Source organism: Polypterus senegalus, chromosome 8, assembly GCF_016835505.1.
Source record: "Polypterus senegalus isolate Bchr_013 chromosome 8, ASM1683550v1, whole genome shotgun sequence".
Classification (NCBI taxonomy): Eukaryota; Metazoa; Chordata; class Cladistia; order Polypteriformes; family Polypteridae; genus Polypterus; species Polypterus senegalus.
The window spans coordinates 13,890,015-13,911,974 of record NC_053161.1 but is presented as its reverse complement, the minus strand read 5'-3'; the positions used below and the strand labels follow the sequence as shown (position 1 = coordinate 13,911,974).

The 21,960-nt window shown below is 37.8% G+C and overlaps 1 protein-coding gene across 5 annotated transcripts in view; it reads left to right on the top strand.

Moving 5' to 3' along the window:
• The window catches only part of prmt8b (protein arginine methyltransferase 8b), a 228,080-nt gene that overhangs the window by 74,721 nt on the left and 131,399 nt on the right, over positions 1 to 21,960 (top strand). For 3 of the 5 annotated variants that reach the window (XM_039760763.1, XM_039760765.1, XM_039760766.1), the window contains exon 2: positions 14,956 to 15,153. In XM_039760763.1, the coding sequence (XP_039616697.1) occupies positions 14,956 to 15,153 (198 nt within the window). The remainder of the gene's footprint in view (positions 1 to 14,955; positions 15,154 to 21,960) is intronic. The other 2 variants (XM_039760764.1, XM_039760767.1) reach the window with 1 other exon arrangement.

Sequence of the window (21,960 nt, the reverse complement as noted above, 5' to 3'; positions counted from 1 at the left end):
GTAGAATTTCGAAATGAAACCTGCCCAACTTTTGTAAGTAAGCTGTAAGGAATGAGCCTGCCAAATTTCAGCCTTCTACCTACACGGGAAGTTGGAGAATTAGTGAGTGAGTGAGTGAGTGAGTGAGTGAGTGAGTGAGTGAGGGCTTTGCCTTTTATTAGTATAGATTAAAAAACAAATTCATAATAATAATAGACTACTGCAAACCAGAGTCAGGTGAACCTACGACTAGTGATAAACTCGAAAACAGATTATTGAGTGAACAGAGAAAAAACCCACATCTGAAGCCGACTTTAGTTCAGTTGGATGGCTACCATGATATGCCCGCAGTGCTCATTGCATAGTTCCATTTGCGGTTTGCTGTTCTTACTTTACTTTCCATCATTTTCAAATAGTGCATTTATTTGGGGTTTATTTCAGTACTTATTTTGTGTAACTTTTAATTCTCTACTTTTTCTAAGGTTAACTGTTGTTCCCATAAACTTGGCCATTTCCACTTTGTGAATTGGTTTTGATGTAAAGCCTCCAAACAGTTACATCCAAATTTGGTTGATGCTACCATATTATAAGAAGTGCCTGGGAGAAATTATATTTATACCGAAAATTCCCATTATTCCTACTAAGTACCTATTTCAAAAAGGATCCAGTTTCCTGAAAATTGTGTTTTGCAATGACTATCATCAAAAGCCAAGGTCAGTCAGTAGGAAAAGAAGGAATTGATCTATGGCACAATTGTTTTACTCAAGGGCAATTGTATGTATGGCATGTTCAAAAGTAAGTGGCTCCAGTGAGCTAATTACTTTAGCCCCGGTAAAAAAAAATTACAAATTTTGTATACAGAAAAACACTCAGTTAGTTACAAAGTAGATCTGATACAACCAATTATACTATAACTGAGGCCCATCGTCTTACAAAATTTCTCAGGTGAATCTGGATAACACAGCTGGTAAAAGCACATTTATCACTCTGTCAATGCCTTCTATCACAGCACACACAGTATATTGTCATCATGCAGCACTTTTAACATCCTGACAGAAATGGATACACTGCAGAAGAACAATTATGTAAAACAGAGACTGTAAATATGAGTAAACAAGTGATGCAGTTTCTTTATCATATTTATTGGCAGGATTTAGGAAACAGTTCAAACCATCCACAAATTTTGTTTACTGTTATTGCTGAGAAGTTTGGGAAAAACATTGAACTAGTAAAGGTATGTTTGCCATCATTATCTTCTTAATACTCGAGCGGCCACATTGTTTGCTAGGGGGTCTGTGCTGGAGCAGATTTAATCAATATTTACTCTTTAGACATTAAATTGTACAAACAAATCTGTCTGTCTCAAAGCAAACCCACATGTCATAGAAATCCAACATCCCTATCCAAATGGATTTCCTTTTGTTAAATGTTGCCAGCTTTGTTTTCCCCAAGCCTTGTTGCAGATCTGGCAGACAAACAAAATGCTGCTTTTGTTAGCAGGAGTACAAGCGATGTTTTAACCCAGTTGCAGACAGGCATGGAGCATAAGAGAAGAGATCTAATTAGACTGATCACTTACTCAGACAGAAGAGCAGATAAGTGAGAGCTTTCTGAACTTTTTATTGCACACACCTCCCCCTTAACTGTTAAATATTTGTAGGCTTTCGTCATATGTGGCTGCTCATATCATGCTACTCTTTTAATATTAATATACTGGTCACAATGCAGAGTCCGGTTTTCACAAAATCAACAGCAACACTAAAAGCCTTTCTAAATGTACAGCACTTTTCTACAAGTGCATAAGCTGAAATTTAAAAAATATTTTCCCACCTCATACCTTTATTAGCATTACATTACAACCAATTTCAGTAAATTATTTAAATGCAGTTTGCGGGGCACAGAGCCTTGAGCGTATCCCAGCAGCATCAGGAATACGACTGAAACTAACCCGAGACAAAGCTGTGTTTTAGTTATGTTGCAGCACACACTCCCACAATCACTAATATTGGGCCAATTGAGAGCTGCTAGTTCACCTAAGGAAGGCATGCAGCACATTACACAACTTCAGGTCAGAAGAGATATCAAAATGACCGACTGCAGTTGCTGGATCTTGCTTACTTAAAGGTTATTATAATACACGACTAAATATCAGCAGAGGATGATAAATTACATAGTTCTTTGTAAGGTTTTTGGGGCATTTCCAAAGTATCATGAGTCTGCTGTCTTCCAATATTCAATAACATGCTGTTATCTGTATGAACTCTTTCTAGATATACCGAATTCAGCCATAATCTCTGTCCTTTTATTTTAATTTTTCAATTTTGTTGTGGCATGATAAAAATTAGTCATCAGACAGGAGAGTCCCTTTCTATTTTCTCAAGCCAAAACACCCAATTTTCTTCTTTTTTTGGAAGCAGAATGTATGCATTTTATTTCCAGGAGAACACTAAAGGGTTGTCAGCAGCACTCACACACACACAAACCTTCCCCATGTCTTAACTGACTTTGTCTTAAGTCTTAGAGGAGGGTCTGTTTGATTTTTGTTAAGGCAAGTCACAGACCAGTAAGCATGAGTCACTGGGGATGTCACTCTATAAGGCTGTTAGACATAGCCGCAAACTTAATAAAATTACTGAACTAAAGTCTGTGACTGAAAATCATTAGAAAAAAACAGGCATGGAGGCATGGAGAAAATGAGCAAATTCCTCACTGACACTGACTGTGCACTGAATCCAGTATGCAGCCCTTGCATGGACTGTTTTCATGATGGCACCAGGATAGGCTCTGGAAGACTGTGACACTAAATTGAGTGAATCTGGGATTGAGTTATTTTGTCAGGATTGTTTTCAGAGTCAAGGTAGCGAAAGCAATTTAAAACTTACAGTTCTGGGTTTAATACCCTGTATCTTTTATCTACCACTGTCTGTGGCCCACCTAACTGTACCTTTTTGGCTGGAGTCTCCTCCTACATCACCTTAGGGATGCATACACCATCTCCATAAAGAACATGTTGGCCATGTCCACCAATTCTCTACTACTTCTCCTGTTCAGAGACCCTGAGCTCAAGGTGTTGGATCAGCTGGCATCTCCTGCAGATGTTGCCTTCAAGAAGGCCTGACTCATTCACACCAACCTCCAAAAGCAGTAACATCACACAGACCTTGCATTGTACTGGCCTCATTACTAAAATTTGAATTTGGATTGGTTATGTGCCTAAACCCTTTTTATTAAATTAAAATTATTTAACTTAAATTATTAAAATTAAGAAATGAATATTAGATTAAATAACTACTGCAGTTATTTAACACCTGTTGGTCTCTTAAGCTCCAGTATTTCTCTCCTCCTCTCCACTGCTGACCTCCTGCTGTGTGTCTTTCATTGAAATTACTAAAGTTTAATTTTCCCCTGCTTGCTTTCATCCTGTTTCCCTAACTCTGTGCCACTTTTATTTCCTTACTTTCAAACACTGTGGCTCTTCCTACATTGTTTATGCTCCTTCGCTTTGTTAAGCACTTATGCTGTCACCCTCTTACTAGCACTATGTGAATTTCCCCTTGGGATTAATAAAGTATCTATCTATCTATCTATCTATCTATCTATCTATCTATCTATCTATCTATCTATCTATCTATCTATCTATCTATCTATCTATCTATCTAATTTTCCCAGATTATTCCCTGATTTACACCCTTAATAGGCCTTGCTAAGAAAACTCAGTTACTGCATATTGTCAGCCACTACACCACTGCTTGCCCTCTTCTGCTCTCCTCACTAGAATGATTGCTTACCTCCTGTGTGAACTCTCAGTTTAAGTTCTTTACTTTAAATCCTGATGACTATGCTTTTCTTAGAAGAAATGCTTCTTCTTTATGAATGAACACTTATCCCCTCACCCTCTGCTAGCACTGATGCTTTTCAGTACTGCTCTATCCAATTACTCCTTATTTATCTTAATGTATTTTCACTAAGGAACTACATTTACTGTTAAATGTTCATTGCTACAACACTATTCTATTCATTCACTGACTTGCCAGCCTCTGGAACCACTTTCTATGCCCCGCACTGGACCATTGAAACACTACAGGTTTGAACGCAAGTACATTTTCCAAATGGTCAGTTATCTTTGCTCCTGTACAGGTGAAAAAAAGAAAAGTTTTAAAAATTCCCTTACAGCTCCTTAGCAGACACTGTGCATTTTAATTAAATCTCACAAAGGTGTCACACACAAAAGTCAGCACTTCTTCTACTTCAACAGGCAAGGATGACATCAGCATTTCAGTATGCGAGTCTCAGTCATCTCAGCACCTACTTGTAAGTCGTCTCATCACCTGCTTGTTTCTTGACTTCTCATACTGCTACTGAAAGAATCACACATACTTTTATGCTTTCCTACTTTTCACTGCATGATGATATGAACAGTAACTTCTGCTAAGTCAAAGAGAAGTTAAGTGTAATTGTAGAAGCGGAGGAGAAACATTGTCATCAGCAATATTATCCAAGGTGAGTTCTGACAGCCAGCCACAATGCATAGCAAAGTAGGACGGTGGGGAGGCTAACATAACCTAACTGTTCTTGGATTTTGGTAATTATGCATTTCAGTCAGGCCTATGACAATAATTGCATTTTTCAAATATCTGATAAACGTAGACAAGTTATTTGAGCCATGAATTAATGAATAATGTGTATAATGAAGAATGACACAATCAGCTGATACAAACACAGGCTTTAATCGGCCAATCTATTATCATTTAATCCCTCAGCTGTTTAAATTTAGCAAAAGCCTTCTGTATGTACATTTTCTTCCGTCCCTCTACCATCCTCATCTTTACCTCTGCAGTATTGTCCTTTGGATAAAAATGATTTCCTCAGCCAAAGTTTACTTGTGCTTTACACATTTAGTGCAATTTTAGAAATTATTAGGACTCTCTGAGCCATTGCACCAGAGGCTAAATATTGGCAATAAAAGGAGAACAGAAGCACAAGCTTACATTATTGAGGCCTAAAAGTAGCAACGGCCCAGAAAGGAGTTCAGTAATGGAGGTTAAAAGAAAAATGCTGAAAGAAATGCAGCTGTCTGCCAATTATAAGGTTGATGAAACATTATCCGTTAGGAATTTCTCCTCAGGTCAAATATAAAAAAGTGTTTCACAGTACTGGAGCACACAAAGTATCAAAAGGAGCCGTTCCATATTTGATTGAATGCTGTAGCTGCAGGCAGTTAAATTATTTAAACAGTTACATCTAATCTGTAAATTGGAAAATGTATAGCTGGAGAGACAATGAATTGTCTTGACTATATACCCTATATTGACCAAAAAAATTAACATTTTTTAAATCTTCAGAATAAAACAAATGTGGAAAAACTAAAACAAACTGTAAAGGATAAGATATATTAATAAGGTTTGGGCTTAAGATTTTAGAAATATTTCTGAGAATGAAATACGTTTATGAGATCAAGTACAAATGTAACTAGTCTGATTCAGCTTTTGTAAAAAAAAAAAAAAAGTATCTTAATCTTTGCTTGGTGTGCTTGCAAAACAGTCTGTGACAATAAATAAAAACTGAATCTGCTTGAAGACTGACACTGCAGGTCACACTTTGGTAGGAAATGATCTCATAAACAGAGCAAAGACTGATTTGTCGTTATTTAATGGGGTGGAATAAGGAACTTATTAATACTCCCTAAACCTCCACTGTTGGTGATGCAAAGACCTGTGAATCATATACAGTAGTTGGCTGAATAGTGTTCAACCAGGCTCTACACAGGGACAAACATCACCTAAGTGCATGGAGGGGACTGTTGCCAGTGTCTTTGAATATCTTACCTAAGCCCTATCATAGGCAGGTCTGTACACAAGACTAAAAAAGGAAGGCATCACATAGGCATTCCCAGAAGATGGCAGCTATGTGTGGTTAGGAATTTTACTACTGTAAAATAACACTAGACAGTCATGCATTTAAAAGTTGTTTGATGGGTGGCAGCATTTCCTTGATGCATCTTTGTCTTGTCAAACTACTATAATAACAATCTGCAGAGGTGACAGTCTATCAAAGGGAATGGGAACCCCTCAACATACAGTTGAAGTCACAAGTTTACATGCACTTAGTGTGAATTCTTTTAAACTCACTATATAAGACCTCCACAGAATTTATACTAACAAACTATAAATATTGGCCAATTTAGTACCCTCAATTCACCTAACTTGAGTGTACTGTGGAGCACCTGGAGGAAAGCCAAGCAAACACAGAGAGAACATACAAACTCCATGAAGGGAGGTCCCTGGACTCTTTACAGTGAGGCCTCAGCACCATGCCAATGTATAAACCAGGCAAACCTAAATTGTAACTAAAGCTTATGTGAATGGGAGAATGTGAGGACAGAGCAGCATTTTATTTTTTCTACATAACTTTCTACAATCCAAAACCCACATTTAAGGAGTTTTCTCTGCTTGGACCATAAAACTTTATAATTGTTTGTCTCTTAATTATACTCAAGAATGTCATGCAAGTCGGTTTATGTAAGGCAGTGGTATTCCTAGCACATTAGCACACACAACCATATGGTAACGTGCAAAAATTCCAGTTTTCAATTAAAGCCCAAAAATAAGTGTCAAATTGGATTATTTTATTATTCCATAGAATAAGGTACCACATGAGAGGTTGGGCATCAAGTTAAAAGAAATGGGCATTCAGGGTGATATTTTTTTAGATGGGTGCAAAATTGGGTAAAACACAGGAAGCAAAGGGTGATGGTGCGCGGAACCTCATCAGAACTGGCCAATGTTATGAGTGGTGCTCCACAGGGGTCAGTGCTAGGGCCATTGCTATTTTTAATATATATAAATGATTTAGATAGGAATGTAAGTAACAAGCTGGTTAAGTTTGCAGATGATACCAAGACAGGTGGATTAGCAGATAATTTGGAATCTGTTATATCATTACAGAAGGACTTGGATAACATACAGGCTTGGGCAGATTTTTGGCAGATAAAATTTAAAGTATTACACATAGGAAGTAAAAATATTAGGTTTGAATACACAGTGGGTAGTCTGAAAATTGAGAGTACACCTAATGAATAGGATTTAGGAGTCATAGTGGACTCTAAGCTATCAACTTCCCAACAGTGTTCAGAATCCATTAAGAAGGCTAACAGAATATTAGATTATATAGCACGATGTGTAGAGTACAAGTCCAAGAAGGATATGCTCAAGCTTTGTAATGCACTGGTGAGGCCTCATCTGGAGTATTGTGTATAGTTTTGGTCTCCAGGCTATAAAAGGACATAGCAGCACTAGAAAAGGTCCAGAGAAGAGCAACTAGGCTGATTCCAGGACTACAGGAGATGAATTATGAAGAAAGATCAAAAGGGCTGAGCCTTTTCAATTTAAGCAAATGAAGATTAAGAGGTGACATAATTGACGTGTTTAAATTTAAAAATGGACTTAGTATAATGGATCGAGACTGTTATTTTAAAATGAGTTCAACAAGAACACGTGGACACAGTTGGAAACTTGTAAAATTTAGCTGAAACATTAGGAAGTTTTTCTTTACACAACGAACGATAGACACTTGGGATAAGCTACCAAATAGTGTGGTAGTCAGTAAGACTAGTGACTTTCAAAACTTGATTTTTTTTGGAATAAATAAGTGGATAGGACTGACAAGCTTTGTTGGGTTGAATGGCCTGTTCTTTCCTAGAGTGTTCTAATGTTCTAATACAAGCTAACACAAGTCCTCACCACTCTCGCTATTCTGTTAGCACATTACTAGGGAAAAACATTCAAGGATGTTATAAAGGGAGAAAAAATATAAAGGTAAGTAAATAGCTAATAGAATACATTGTATTTTGTTTAAATTTCCATCAAGTGAAGACTAATATACTAGTAGCAACACAAAATGTTCACGTCATTAAATAATTTAAACATTACAAGGAGTATTATGGCTAAATTGGTTAAAACATATTTGCTAGATACTAATGGTAATACATTTTTGACAACAAAAACTCGTATTGCCTAATTTTTGCAAGGTCACTGCAAATGTTTATGACACATGGTTTAACAAGTCCACTAAATATGTAGTCGGGGCGAATATTTAATCAGGATGTTCTTGGGTGGCACTCAGGGGCCTGTGACAGCAAGGGGATTTCACCAATATTCCCGGTTAACTAATGAAACAATTGAGGCAAAATTACCCAGGGGGGGACCCCATTGAAACATTCGGTGTCTATTGTATAAAAAAAAGGTTTTTAAAAAATAATAATATTAATAATATAGTGTAATTCAATACAAAATAATAGTTAGGAATTAAAAGGTTATTAAAGTATCATGTAGGCTAAACAACAAAATGTTCAAAATAAGGATGTTTCATTCTAAATATATTTAAAATAATTATAACTAATTTAAAACACTTTTAATATTTATGACAGAAATTAAAACTTTTATTAAAATAATTTATCTTAAAGCAAGCCATCACTGAAGAAATTGAAAGCATATTTCTTTGCTTGCGGTCATTGTAAAGGACAACATTTCAGTAACTTTTTATTTACACATATAATCATATAAAACCTTAAAATAGACTAAATATATAATACTATTACAATAAATAATAACAGTTCTACCTATGCAAAATTCAAATACACTAGAAATTAAAAGGTAATAAAAATATCTTCTTTGGTAGATACAAACAGTAGATGACGTATCGTAACAAAAAAGAGAAGCCATTGAAAAGGCAGTCATGAATTACATTGTGATTGCCTTTTCATCATGATAGCACTCGTGATGGTGATCTAGACAAGAATTATTTTCAATAGTATCTATAAGGATACAATATTTTAATTACATGCCCTACTCAAAAAATGAATATTATATTTAGAAAAATAAGGTAAGTAATAAAGATAAAATAGTGCTCAATTAGTTTAATCCTATTGTTTTTATGAAGTGTGGTGACCCAGACCTTTTGCTTGTTGTGATTGGGTCCCCATAACAGTTCAAGCTTCAGAGCCCCACCACTGCCTTGAAGCAGTGTCTCTCACTGAAATCAAGAGTGAGAAATGTTGCACTGCTTTAAAAGCACTGCCTGGGGCCTCATGTATAACGCCGTGTGTAGAACTCACACTATAACATGGCGTAAGCACAAAAGTGGGAATGTGCATATGCACAGAAAAATCCAGATGCAGGAATCTGTGCGTACGCAAACTTCCATGTTCTTCCGCTACATAAATCCTGATCAGCATGAAAAGTAACGCACATGCACACGCCTGCTGCCCCACCCTATCTACTTCCAGAATTATGTCTCTTTGAATATGTAAATCAATATAAATAGCCCTTAAGATCAGCCTTTTGTGAAAAGACAATGACAAAACCACAAGGAAAAATAGAACAATTTCAGTGAATACCAAGTGGAGGCAAGGAAAAACGTACTATTTGTTGGTTTAAACAGTGGTATAAACAAGAAAAGGAAGTTGATCGAGTGACATAGTGTGTTGTAGAAACTCGAAAGCTCAAGTTCACAAAGTCTCACAGTGCCCGAAATAAAAAAGAAATTGTCAGATATCGAAGTCTCCATGAAAAGATGAGTCGTAGCCCACCATCTGAGTGTCATATGAAAGCTTATTAGGATACAGAGAAAAAAAAATAGTTACACAGTGGGAAAAAAAGCACGAAATGTCAACTTTAATTGCGAAATTTCCACTTTAATTACGTAGTTTATTTTGTCATTAAAGTAGAACATCATAAACTTCATCTTAAAATCATTTAATTTACTAGTTTCTCAAATCCCATCGTAACGTTAAATGCTTTGTTTAGTATTTGATATTCTATCTCTATGTGCACTACATGCTTCTTAAACGGGCTTTCTCTTCCTCCGACAGGACACAGAATTCATTACATTCATAATATTACAGCTCTCTGAATAATTAAAATACTGAGATGTATATGTCATAGCATTTTCATGATGATAGGAGTTAAAGCATTTTATTAAACATGTGAACACGGTGGCACAGTGATTTTTCATGTCTCACGCAAAATGCTTGCTGCGCTGTGCGCGACCTTCGATGAAATAATTTATTGCAGCAGTACTGTCTCTTTTGAAATGTATTAACCCCCAATTCCTGTCCTTACTTTTCTTTCTCCAAATACCCAATCGCCACAGAATCAGCTCTGTAATAGACGTTAAGCCATCTATAAGCTTAGAACGCCGATTCTTCAAAACTTTTAAGGAACATTGAAATATCTTTGTAGTACATGTTTAATTATTCTATCCTTCACACCAGTCCCAGTGAAGCATACAATGCGAGGCAGGAACAATCTGTGAATGGAGCACCAGATCCTTGCTAGCGTAGCGACACTGTGTCCTTTAATTATTAACAATATAGATTATTTAAATGAAGTTAAAGTTTTATCTGTATAATTTAACAAACATATTTTGCTGCATTTCACCTTAAAAATGATATCGTCATCATATGTAAATACTCGCTTTATAAAGTGGCTCAGGTTGTGCAATATTATAACTGTAGTGCAAGTTTACAGTGAGTTAATTGTACTTATAAGTACGAACAGTTCTACAGTTGATGGAGTGATTGATTGCGTTTAGAGCTTTTGGGATGAAACTGTTTCTGAACCATGAGGTCCATACAAAAAGCTAAAAGCTAAACTTAAAAGAAGTGGTGAGGCGGCCTTCTGCTGCTATGCACCTAAAATCTGGAATAGCCTGCCGATAGGAATTCGCCAGGCAAATACAGTAGAGCAATTTAAAACACTGCTGAAAACACATTACTTTAACATGGCCTTTTTATAACTTCACTTTAACATAATCCTGATACTCTGTATGTTCAATTCTTCATAATAACTATTCATGGTGGCTCTAAAATCCGTACTGACCCCTACTCTCTCTTCTGTTTCTTTTTCCGGTTTCTTTGTGGTGGCGGCCTGCGCCACCACCTACTCAAAGCATCATGATGCTCCAACAATGATGGGCTGAAAGCCAGAAGTCTACGTGACCATCATCATCAGGTCCTTCCATGAAAATATGATGATTTATGTTAGGTAGAATGCCCAGAGGGGACTGGGCGGTCTCTTGGTCTGGAACCCCTACAGATTTTATTTTTTTCTCCAGCCTTTGGAGTTTTTTTTTGTTTTTCTGTCCACCCTGGCCATCGGACCTTACTCTTATTCTATGTTAATTAATGTTGACTTATGTTTATCTTTTATTGTGTCTTCTATTTCTCTATTCATTTTGTAAAGCACTTTGAGCTACATTTTTTTGTATGAATATGTGCTATATAAATAAATGTTGATTGATTGATTGATTGATACAGTAAATGTTTTGAAGCGTTTGCCGTGTGAGAAGCAGTTCAAATAGACAGCATGGCTGAGGCAGTGCGTGCTTGATGCTGTATACCGATAATTCTCTTTCCGATCAGCTGCTTCGAGTGGTGCAGTGAGAGTAATATGGAAAAAGATGATCTGCGGTGGCAACCCCTAACGGGAGCAGCTGAATGAAGAAGAAGAAGGTGCAGTTAGAGTAACAATGGTAAAGCAGCTATGGTATTCAGAACAGTTTGACCATTCTGTGGACTATTATATTGTTACAGGTTAATTACAATCAGATGCATTAAACTAATAAACAATGTGCTGTTAATTTCAGTGTATTTATAAAGCCGCATCAGGAATGAGGATCTGAAAAAGAAATATAAACCACACAGGAACAGTAGCATTGCTTTGATGCTGGGTGCCGCAAGTCTGCAAAACCGAGTGGAGAACTTGCGTACAGCAGGGTATGAGGTGCCATGGAAATGTGTGTGGCTTTACGCCAAGTTTAGGTTTTATACATTGCGATTTGAACATGGAAACGTTCGTACACAACATTTCTGTGCATACGCACTGTTTATATATGAGGCCCCTGGTGTCCACGCACTGTATTTTGAAAATATGATCAATTCTCTGTTAAGGAGATAAGTCACCCAGGGACATGTGGGGATCTTAATCTAGCCCTGCATATAAGAATGATATTCAGGTGTCTACTTACGCACATGCAAATTAATGTCAAGCCACATATAACTTTATCAGTCCTGATTAATCCATTTCAGGGTTGTGGGGAGTCAGAGCCTGCCCCAGCAATATTACCTACAAGACAAGAACAACCATCATGAGGGCAGAAGTTCACCACAGAGCCTACTCACACACACAGCCACCCTCACACTAGGCCATTTAGAAGGAGCCAGTTAGCCTATTACAGATATCAATGGAATGTGAAAGGAAAATGAAAGTACATGGTTTTAGGATTTAGGTAGAGTTTATTATACCAAAGGGAAATTTGTTTGAAGCAGGGATTTAGAAACAAACAAAAGAAAATATTACAAGAGACAATAATGATAGCCATTGTTATCATCAGGATACACCTAGGATTCCTGCTGAGCAGAATATTGAATTTTACACTGTAATAAGAGTTCATCAGGTTTCCTACACTCACTACAATTCAAAATCTGTACATCACTGGGAATAAAAGAATGATTAAATCTGTTTCTTCTGAGTTACAGTCTGATGTAAAAATGCTGAGAACAATAATTGTACTGCTAAATTTAACAATGTTGTTCAGATGGTTGCTGTTTAACATTCACAAAACAAACATATTAAAGCAAATGTAACAATAACTTCAATAAAGCAATCCACATACACTGGAGAGGAAGTTCCGACTGTTCACCAATAGAAACTGGGTCAAGGATTTGAATCCAGGATAAGAGCTCCATAGAGCAGCAGTGCTAAACACTCATTCAGCCTGTTGCCCAGGTTTACAAAAAGCCCTAGTAGACTTACCACTGCCCACAAGAAAAGCATTAAAGTAGGTAATAGGACTATTAGGAAGTTTTGGTGTACACCTCATTTTATAGACTTAAGAAAGATTATTTAAACTTGGTACCATTTTTACTGTAAGAGACTACAACAGACAAATCAGCTTTTAGACTGAAAAAATTATATTTTATATTTTGAGGTGGCATGTTTTTGTTTTATTAATAGATTTTGCTTTACTTATATTTGATAATGTGAACAATATTCCAAGGTTATGAATGGAAACTGCACAAAAATAGAGAATGGATGATGTAGTTTCAACAATATTAGTTTCAAAAATATTAGCACTCCAATTTTGAATATTTAATAAAGCTATTTAATGAAACATAAAAAAGTTACACCAAAATACTGTGTACCCCCAATTTATAGTTTAAGTTTTGCTGTAGTGTAGAGCATTCACCTTATACTTAATATACAAAATAAATAGATGTTAGATACAAACTTACCAAATGGTTATTCTTTCTGAATTGTGCAGGCAATAAATATTTGAGTTGCATCTCTACACTGTTATATTCAGGACTATAAAATATGGTGAGAAAAGGCAAGAGACCTCAAAAAAGAGCCATGCCAGAGCCTTCACTGGCTTGTCTAGTAGAGTCTCGCTGCAAGTCAACTAGTCCCTGACTACTGCTTTCAGGCTTCTACATGCTCAGGCCTAAAATGGTAACCCGGCTTTAAATCTTCTCAATGCAACAATAGCCCAAAAATATCAAAAATTCCCTGCAAGGATGAGGGTGACTTTAACATATTTTTTGTGAAACAAAAGAACAATGAGAAATCTTTATAAATGAAGAATATAATAAATAATCAAGACAAAAAGTAAAACCAGAAAAAGATAAAAAGCAGGTGCCTAAAACAGCAATTCAAAATTGAATATGTAATCCATTAAACAATAAAAAGAACAAAAAAGAACCAAAAAAATGCAATACTCACGATAACTCTATGATCCACAGCTGAGATCATCTTTGTGACTCAATGTATAGCCAGAGGGAGGCCTAAAACAGCCGTGATGTTGGGGTGGCCCTGCCTCTCCAGGTTCCACCCATAAAAAACACAGAATGACACACATTTGAAGACACACTACATAACCATTCAATTGTAAGCAAACATAACAGAAATCATGTAAAAATAACAAAAATAGCAATTCAAAATTAACAATACCACAAAAAATGAATAAATACAAAACAGGGAAAAAACCCTGGTGTAACACAACACAAACATTTCCAAATATAACTCCTAAATTCTTACAACAAAGTTTTTCACTGCATTTAACTTATGTATTTAATTAATATCAAATTAGACTGAGGCCACAGCCATTGCAATTGTCAGTGGAAGGACCAGGGGAGGGAGCATCAGCAAGGCAATACCCTCAACCCGGACGCTAGAGGGCAGCTCTCCTGGGTGGCTGTGGCAACATGGATTCCCGCAGGGTGTGCTTGGAGTTAGAGTTTGGCACAGCCCTGCTGGGTTCCATGGGGGCTGCCAGGGGGAGATGCAAAGCCCTTCATTGGGCTCTCACCACACCTTGGAGTTATTCCAGGTCCAATTAATGAGCCACCTGGAACACTCCCAGGGCCATCATAAAAGGAGCTGCCTCACTCCATTCGAATAGCCAGAGTTGGGAGGAAGGAGAACAAAGCTTGCAAGGGAAGAGTAGAGGCGGAAGGACTGGGAATTGGCAGCTGAAGGAAGGCCTGTGCTGTTGGGAGCAGAGAAAAGAGCTCCCCAGCTGTAAATAAAATGTGTCTGCTGGACTGAAACTTGTGTCTGCCTGTCTGTGCTGGGTTAGGGTGGCTGTTCGTGCCCCAGTGGTCCACATGAGTAACAAATCCACTTATATTTTCCAGTCTTTCCTAATTTAATTTTTAGAACCTAATCAATTCAATTTGCAGGGGCAGGGAAATGCAGCATCCATCGAGGGATGAAAACTCATGCCAACCTCTTCACAGAAATTAATAGAGCCCGGGCAATGAGATGCTATTGTGATACATGTTGTACAACTACAGCTCTTGCTTTGTGACCTGAATTCTATGACAAACTTGGTGCATTTTTGGGAATCTGCTTTTCAAAATTCAGAAATAGAAATATGTGTATGAACACATGACTAAAAATTCTTCTTTCTTCTCTTCAGCAGATTAACAGTGTCCCATCCCAGTCTGTCCAGCCTGTGGCGCTTCCAAGGCCAGTGCAATCCATCCAACATGTTCCACATACTCCAGCACTGCCTAGTTGTCCAGGGCGAGGAAAGATGGCAAAGCTTCTTAACCCGGAAGAAATGACATCCAGGGATTATTACTTTGATTCCTATGCACACTTTGGTATCCACGAGGTACGTAAGGTTTATTTAAATTAATAAAAATCAAATATACAGTAGGTTGTCACTGAGTGCTCTGTAACAAAAAGTCATTTTTGATTTTGAGGTCCTCTAGAAAATAACTGTGAAAGTGCATATTGTAAAATAATGATTTAATATTAACATTTTGTTTATGATATTTTAACATTTCTAAATGATGGTATTGATGATTTGCACAGTAGGGGCACATAATCTACAGTGTTCAAGTGCTGAGTTAGTATATTCTTACATCCTAAAGAATGTTTTATATTTTATATATTGAATTTGATGGCCTTATTTAGGTTTGGTTTCTGTTTTGCAGCTTTGCCTTTTGAAATGTGTTTCACCCCAATACCTTAAATTTACAATAAGTGATTTTTAGGAAATGGATTTTGTATAATAATAATTGCACTTCACGCCCATTTAAAGTGCATGGAGTGTACCATGCATTGAAAAGACACAAAATTGAACTGCGTAAGTAAGAAGTCACAGTGGACACTGGGCAAAAAGAAGAGGTAAACTGCAAAGTAATCCCAAAACGTTAACACCTTTGTCTAGCATTAAAAAGATGTGTGTAGCCAAGGAGACCAAAAGTGCTGCATGGGAATCCAGCTCCTCTTCAGGCAGCACTTCAAGGTGTTGTGGAAGTGCTGCATGCCAAGGCTCCTGCGCTATCCAGGCACCCCCTGTTGGAGGCCACGATGCAACCCAGAGTGGCTGCCCTCTTGTGTCCCGGGGGAGGTACTGCTGTTGTCATGTCCTCTCCCGCTGGGCCTCTCCTCCTGGACTCTTGCCATCTGTCACTATATATATATATATATATATATATATATATATATATATATATATATATATATATATATATATATATAGCATTATGACAAAAATATAATTAAACGTGGATTTAAATGATAGGGAAATTAGTAAACCTGTAGTGGAAAGGGTCTAACTGAACTGGAGTTATCTGTCCGGTAGGGTCTACCCTGTTTACACTGAGGCATCTCATGTATCTCCACCTTCTTTTTTCTTCCACCCTTTAGTCTTCTCCCGCCTCGCTTCTTCCTTCCAACTCTTGCTGACTCTAAGTTCAACTGATGGCCCTTTAAGTCCCTGCATGGATTTGCTTCCAGGACAATCCCAGTTATCTCTTCCCGGAAAGTGCTAGGGAAACTTGACCTTTCAGAGCTGCACCTATAGCCCCCTACAATCATTGATCCCAGCATTCTAATAAATGACTGAAGCAATACCCTGGACACCTGACCATCATAAATGAGATCAAGAAGACATATACTGTACTGTATTAAATAAGTCTGCTTACTGGTGTTTAACAGCACAGGGGGCAGGCATGCTTGCTATTGTCCTTCAGTGTTCTAGAATGATACTGGTGACCCACAATTCTCCTGTTTTGGTAATATATACACAATATTGGAGTATAGTGCTCCGTCTCGATGGTGGCTTGCTGTCACTGGCAATGATAATACCATTCACAGTTTATATAATTTCCTTCTGTTGGCCAATTTATCTTTCATTTATTTATTAAGTGGCAAATTCTAAGCCAACTGCCTTCTGCACTTTTAATTCAATCTTCACATTAGCAAAGCTTTCTAAATAAAGAAACAACATCATTCAAGTGCAGAAAGATGTCAAGGTTGAAAACAGAAGATCAATATCATTTTATTATTGTATTTGCTTTGCCCTGAGCTTTAAGATGTCCTTTTAGACTTTCCTTACTTTTTCATTCAAATAACTTTTTTCTTTCCTGCCTTTCCTTCCTAAACACTAACTTTTCAATGCTCCTCACCTAGTGACAGATTTGTTTTGGTTTCCTATTATATCTTTTTAAAACTACTTAACTAAAAAAGGTAGAATTTTCTCCAATATATATTGTTTACAAAGAATAGGGGATAAATCTGTTCACCTTATGCTTGCATGGAGGAAATGGTGTTTGTAGTTTGACCAGATACTTCCTGATGGCCTTTCTTTAACTGGGGGTTATTGAGGACTGAAGGTATCATGTTTTACAAAGCTGTACACAAACAAGTTAACACTGCTCATAAACACACCTCTAAAAAATAAAACCAAACAATTACAGCCTTCACAGCGATCAAAAAGTAAAAATTATGCATTATGCAATTATGTTGATACAATACAACATGTTTGCAATGGCTTATGGGTAGTTCGAACATGCATGGCTGGGCTGTTAGTCTAGATGATGCTACGGTCATATTAACATGGATACTTCTCTGCTAGATATCAATGTTGTTGAACAACATATGGTAGTGAGATTTCCTTGGGAATGAAACCTGCTGAAATTCCCTGGTGGATGTTGGCTTGTGATTAGTAAGCTTTTTGGGTATCCATCTTGCACATACTTTATGGTACCTCAAATCATCATGCACTATTACATGTGCAGACCCATAGATGACGTCCAAAAGTTCAGTAACAACGGATAATATAATCCATCGGTGTTCTCTGATGAAGGCATTTGACATGTCTACTTGAGCTTGTGTGTGTGATATTGATAGTCAAACAGATTGAGCTTCATTGGTTACACTTGTTCTTCCCGCTTTAAACCATTCTACACATTGTTATATTGCTATGTTACAAAGCTATCTACAACCACTTTGACTCTGCTTGCATACACAATAACACAATTGAATTAGAAAGCCCTACAGAGCCACTCAGATTGTGTTTTTTTATGCTGCTAAATAATATGTGAACAGCACTACACTTGCACAAGCTGAATCTGCTTCAAGTCCTGACTTACCCGGTGTCTTAATGTTTTGGTGTCTTATGTTTTTTTGGTATTGGTAAGCTGAGTAGTATATCTGTGTCTTTCCCGAGAAATAGAACATCTATCCCTGAGTGTTTGATATATCAGTTTGTTGTTCTTAAAACCAAATACATCTTTGTTCAGAAATTTAAATTATCTCTAAAGTTCTTCACTAACTAAACACAAACGGATTAAGTACGTGGCTAAAGAAAGATGACACCAACATGGATGGCACTGCAGTTGTGACCTGCTGGGCTGGCTACTTTGAGCAGCTGTTTAAAGCTAATCCTCTGGCTAGGACGTTGGATATCTCTCGGTCCTTGAGGCTGATCCTTCAATTAGCTGTGAGCCACCTAGTCTCACTGAGATTGCGCAGGTGGTGAACCAGCTAAAGGGCAGGGAAGGCTGTAGGGATCTGTGGTATCTGGGTTGAATTTCTCCAAGGTGGTGGTAAGGTGGTCCTCCTGGCATTGCACACAATCTTTGCTTCGATTTGGGAGACTGGTGTCATCCCAACTGACTGAAAAAATGGGACTTGTCATCCCTATCTGGAAAGGGAAGGGTGATCACTGGATTGCAGCATCTACAGGAGGATATCACTGCAGTAGGTGCTGGGTAAGGTCCTTGCTAGGGTCATCCTCAATAGGATCCGTGTTCACTTGCTAACCTACCAGCGACCAGAGCAGGTTTTACGCCTAAGAAGTCTACCATCGACCACATCCTGGCGCTGAGGGTTCTCATGGAGTGCAAACACTAATATTGGCAGAGGTTTATTTGCAGCCTTTGTCGATTTGACACTGTTGATTGAGTTGCCCTGTGGGACATCCTGAGACTTTGCAGGATCCCCTCAAGGTTTTTGAATATCATGGCTGGCCTGTACACTGGTACTGTGAGTGCTATGCAGAGTGGAGTCAGATCCACTGAATTTTTGCCAGTTGATTCTGGGGTTCATCAGGGGTGTATTCTACCTCCTACTCTGTTCAGTGCTTGCATGGACTGGGTGTTGGGCAGGGTCGTGGGGCCCAGCAGCTGTTGGACATATGTTGGTTAAGAGATATTCACTAATCTTGAATTTGCCGATGATACGGTCATTTTCACGGAGTCAATGGAGGCTCTGATCAGAGCCGAGAGACTGAGCAAGAAGTCTGAGTGTCTGGGCTTGCAAGTGTCCTGGATAAAAACCAAGATCCAGGCCTTTAATGACTTCTTGGGCACAACCATCAGCTGTTTGTCTGTCTGTGGAGAGAGCATTGATCTTGTCAAGAGGTTTACTTACCTCGGCAGTGACATTCATGTCTCTGGTGACACTTCCTATGAAGTTAATAGCGGGATTGGGAGAGCATTTTTGGGTCATGAGGTCACTGGAAAGGGGTGCATGGCACTCTCGATATCTGTGCAAAAGGACAAAGATCCAAGTCTTTAGAGTCCTGGTGCTTCCTGTCTTGCTATATGATTGTAAGACATGGACACTATCCCGTGACCTGAGATGACGACTGGACTCCTTTGGTACAGTGTCTCTTCGGAGAATCCTTGGGTACCGATGGTTTGACTTTGTGTCAAATGAACTGTTACTCATGGAGTCCCAAATGAGGCACATTACCTGCATTACGAGGGAGCATTAGTTACGGCACTATGGCCATGTGGCATGATTCCCTGAAGGTGAAGACCCTAGTTCCTGGCCCAGGCCAAGGAGACACCCATGTAACACCTGGCTGCTGCAGACAGATGGTCATTTCTGGAGGGTTGGACTGAATTGTCTGCCTGCCTGGGGGTTGATAACCAGGATCCTGAATTGTTTTATCATGTGGTGGGTGCAGCATTGTGCTGTGCCAGTACATGCTCCCCAACCTGACCTAAAGAAAACCATCTCAGAACCTAATGTGTTGATATTGCACTTGCATAGTTCACAATTTGTGAGCTTCACTTCATAAAGACAGAATGTCTCATTGGTCTGATATTGCCTGTTTTGAATAATATTGATCTTCTTCTTCATCTAAAGCTTTCCCCATGTTCATCTGGGTTTGCTATAATTGACCAGTCTTCTCCACTCTTGTCTGTATACCTCCTTGCCTGACACTCATTTCTCCCTTAGATTCTTCCTTCACACAGTCCATCCACTTACTCTTTGGTTGTACTTCTCTCCTCTGTCCTGACATCTCCATATCCATAATTCTTCTCCCCACATTGCTCACCACTCTTCTCATGACATGATCATAAAACTTTAACCTTCTTTTCTGTCTTTTCTTAGAGATTTATACAATGTAACTGTACCTCTGATTTTCTCATTCTTGATCTTATCAAGTTTTGTTATCTACACACCCATCTCAACATCCTCATTTCTGTCCTTTCATGCACCTTTTAAACTGCCCATGTTTCTGATTCAAACAATAAGGCTGGTCTGACCACTGTTTTATGCACTTTACCCTTCACGTTTGCATTAATTTTTCAGTCACATAGCACTCCTGGTATTTTTTTTAGTATTTGTCATCCTAATTGCATCCTGTGGTATATTTCTAGATCTAGCTCTCCATCCTCTGTTATGACTGATCCTAAATATTTGAACCTTTCCAATCTATTAAGTGTTTCTCTCTGGAGGTTAACTTCTTTCTTCATCTTGTTGTTATCCCTTAAATCTTAGATATTTCTGTATTTTTTCTACTAATCTTAATGCCTCTACTCTCTATAGCTCTTCTCCACTGCACTAGTTTCCTTTCCACAATATTCTTAGTAGTGACACTGTAATCTGCAAATAGCAGGCACCATGGGGCCTGATACGATTCCCCTAGCAATAACATCCATATCTGGAATAAAAAGTTATGGACTTATTGATGATCCTTGATATAACCCAGCCTTAACTGCACATCCATCTATTATCCCTACACTACTTCTCACTTGTATGTAGACACTCTTGTTTTTATCAAGAATAGTATGGATATGAGTGGTGATTTTTAATGTGTTGAAGGACATACACTCCAAAAATGTTCTTTCTAGAATAACTTGCATACTGCTCTGTTCATGAACTGAGAAATGAGTCATGTTTAAAATATGGAACAAATGAGGATTCTTATAATAAATTAGGGCACCAAAATTTAGTAAGATATTTGTGATGTGTGGTAGCCCTGGGTATTTGTGGTATTAAAAGTGGAAATGCATATAGTTATGGATTTACTGACCAACTGAGAATTATGGAGACATGGTTTAGGTCTCCCTACAATTTAGAACTAAAAAGATTGAATATCTGAGATTCTTGATATAGGACATACCCCTTAATCCCAGAATGCAGTATGGTGCTTTTCTCTACAAAAATTCTAGTGCTGCTGTGTCTTTTCTGTAGCGTGGCAGCGAGAGCTGCACACAGTACTCCAGAAGTGGCCTTACTAGTGCATATTACAGTCTGAGCACAACATTCTTGAATCAACCGTTTTTACAAGATAAGCTAACATTTTACTTGTATTTTCAATTTTAATTCTGTGCATTGCCTAGACAATGGAATGTTGTAACAACTTTAAATCTGGTATAATTTTCATTGATTGCTATTTCTAAGTCTACATCACCCATCTTGTATTTATAACTCAGGATCATTTTGTACGTATTTCTCTAAAATAAAGACTACAAGTGCTTACCAAAATGAGAGGCATTTACGTTTTATTTAAATATCATTTGGTTGTTTATAGCAAAGTGACTGGTCTATGATGTCTGCCTTAACACTAGAATTACCAAAGCTTATGAAAAAACTCATAAATCCGTCCCACCTTCTGTTCTCTTTCTTCGATGTAGAACCAAAAGAAATCATGACAGCAGGCCACATTAATCTGATTTCTTTTTCTTCGTTTATAGTCTTGAATAAATTTGCACTTGTTCTGTTATATTTGTGCCTTTGTGAAAGTTTTTATTGGATATTTGGACTTCATTCTTCACACATTATACACTTCATGTCAAAATTTTGTCGTTAGTACTAAAACATAGAAAAAGTTTGTCTTTTAGGTATGTGTTCAACATTTCTTGCATTTCCTGTCATCCTACACTTACAT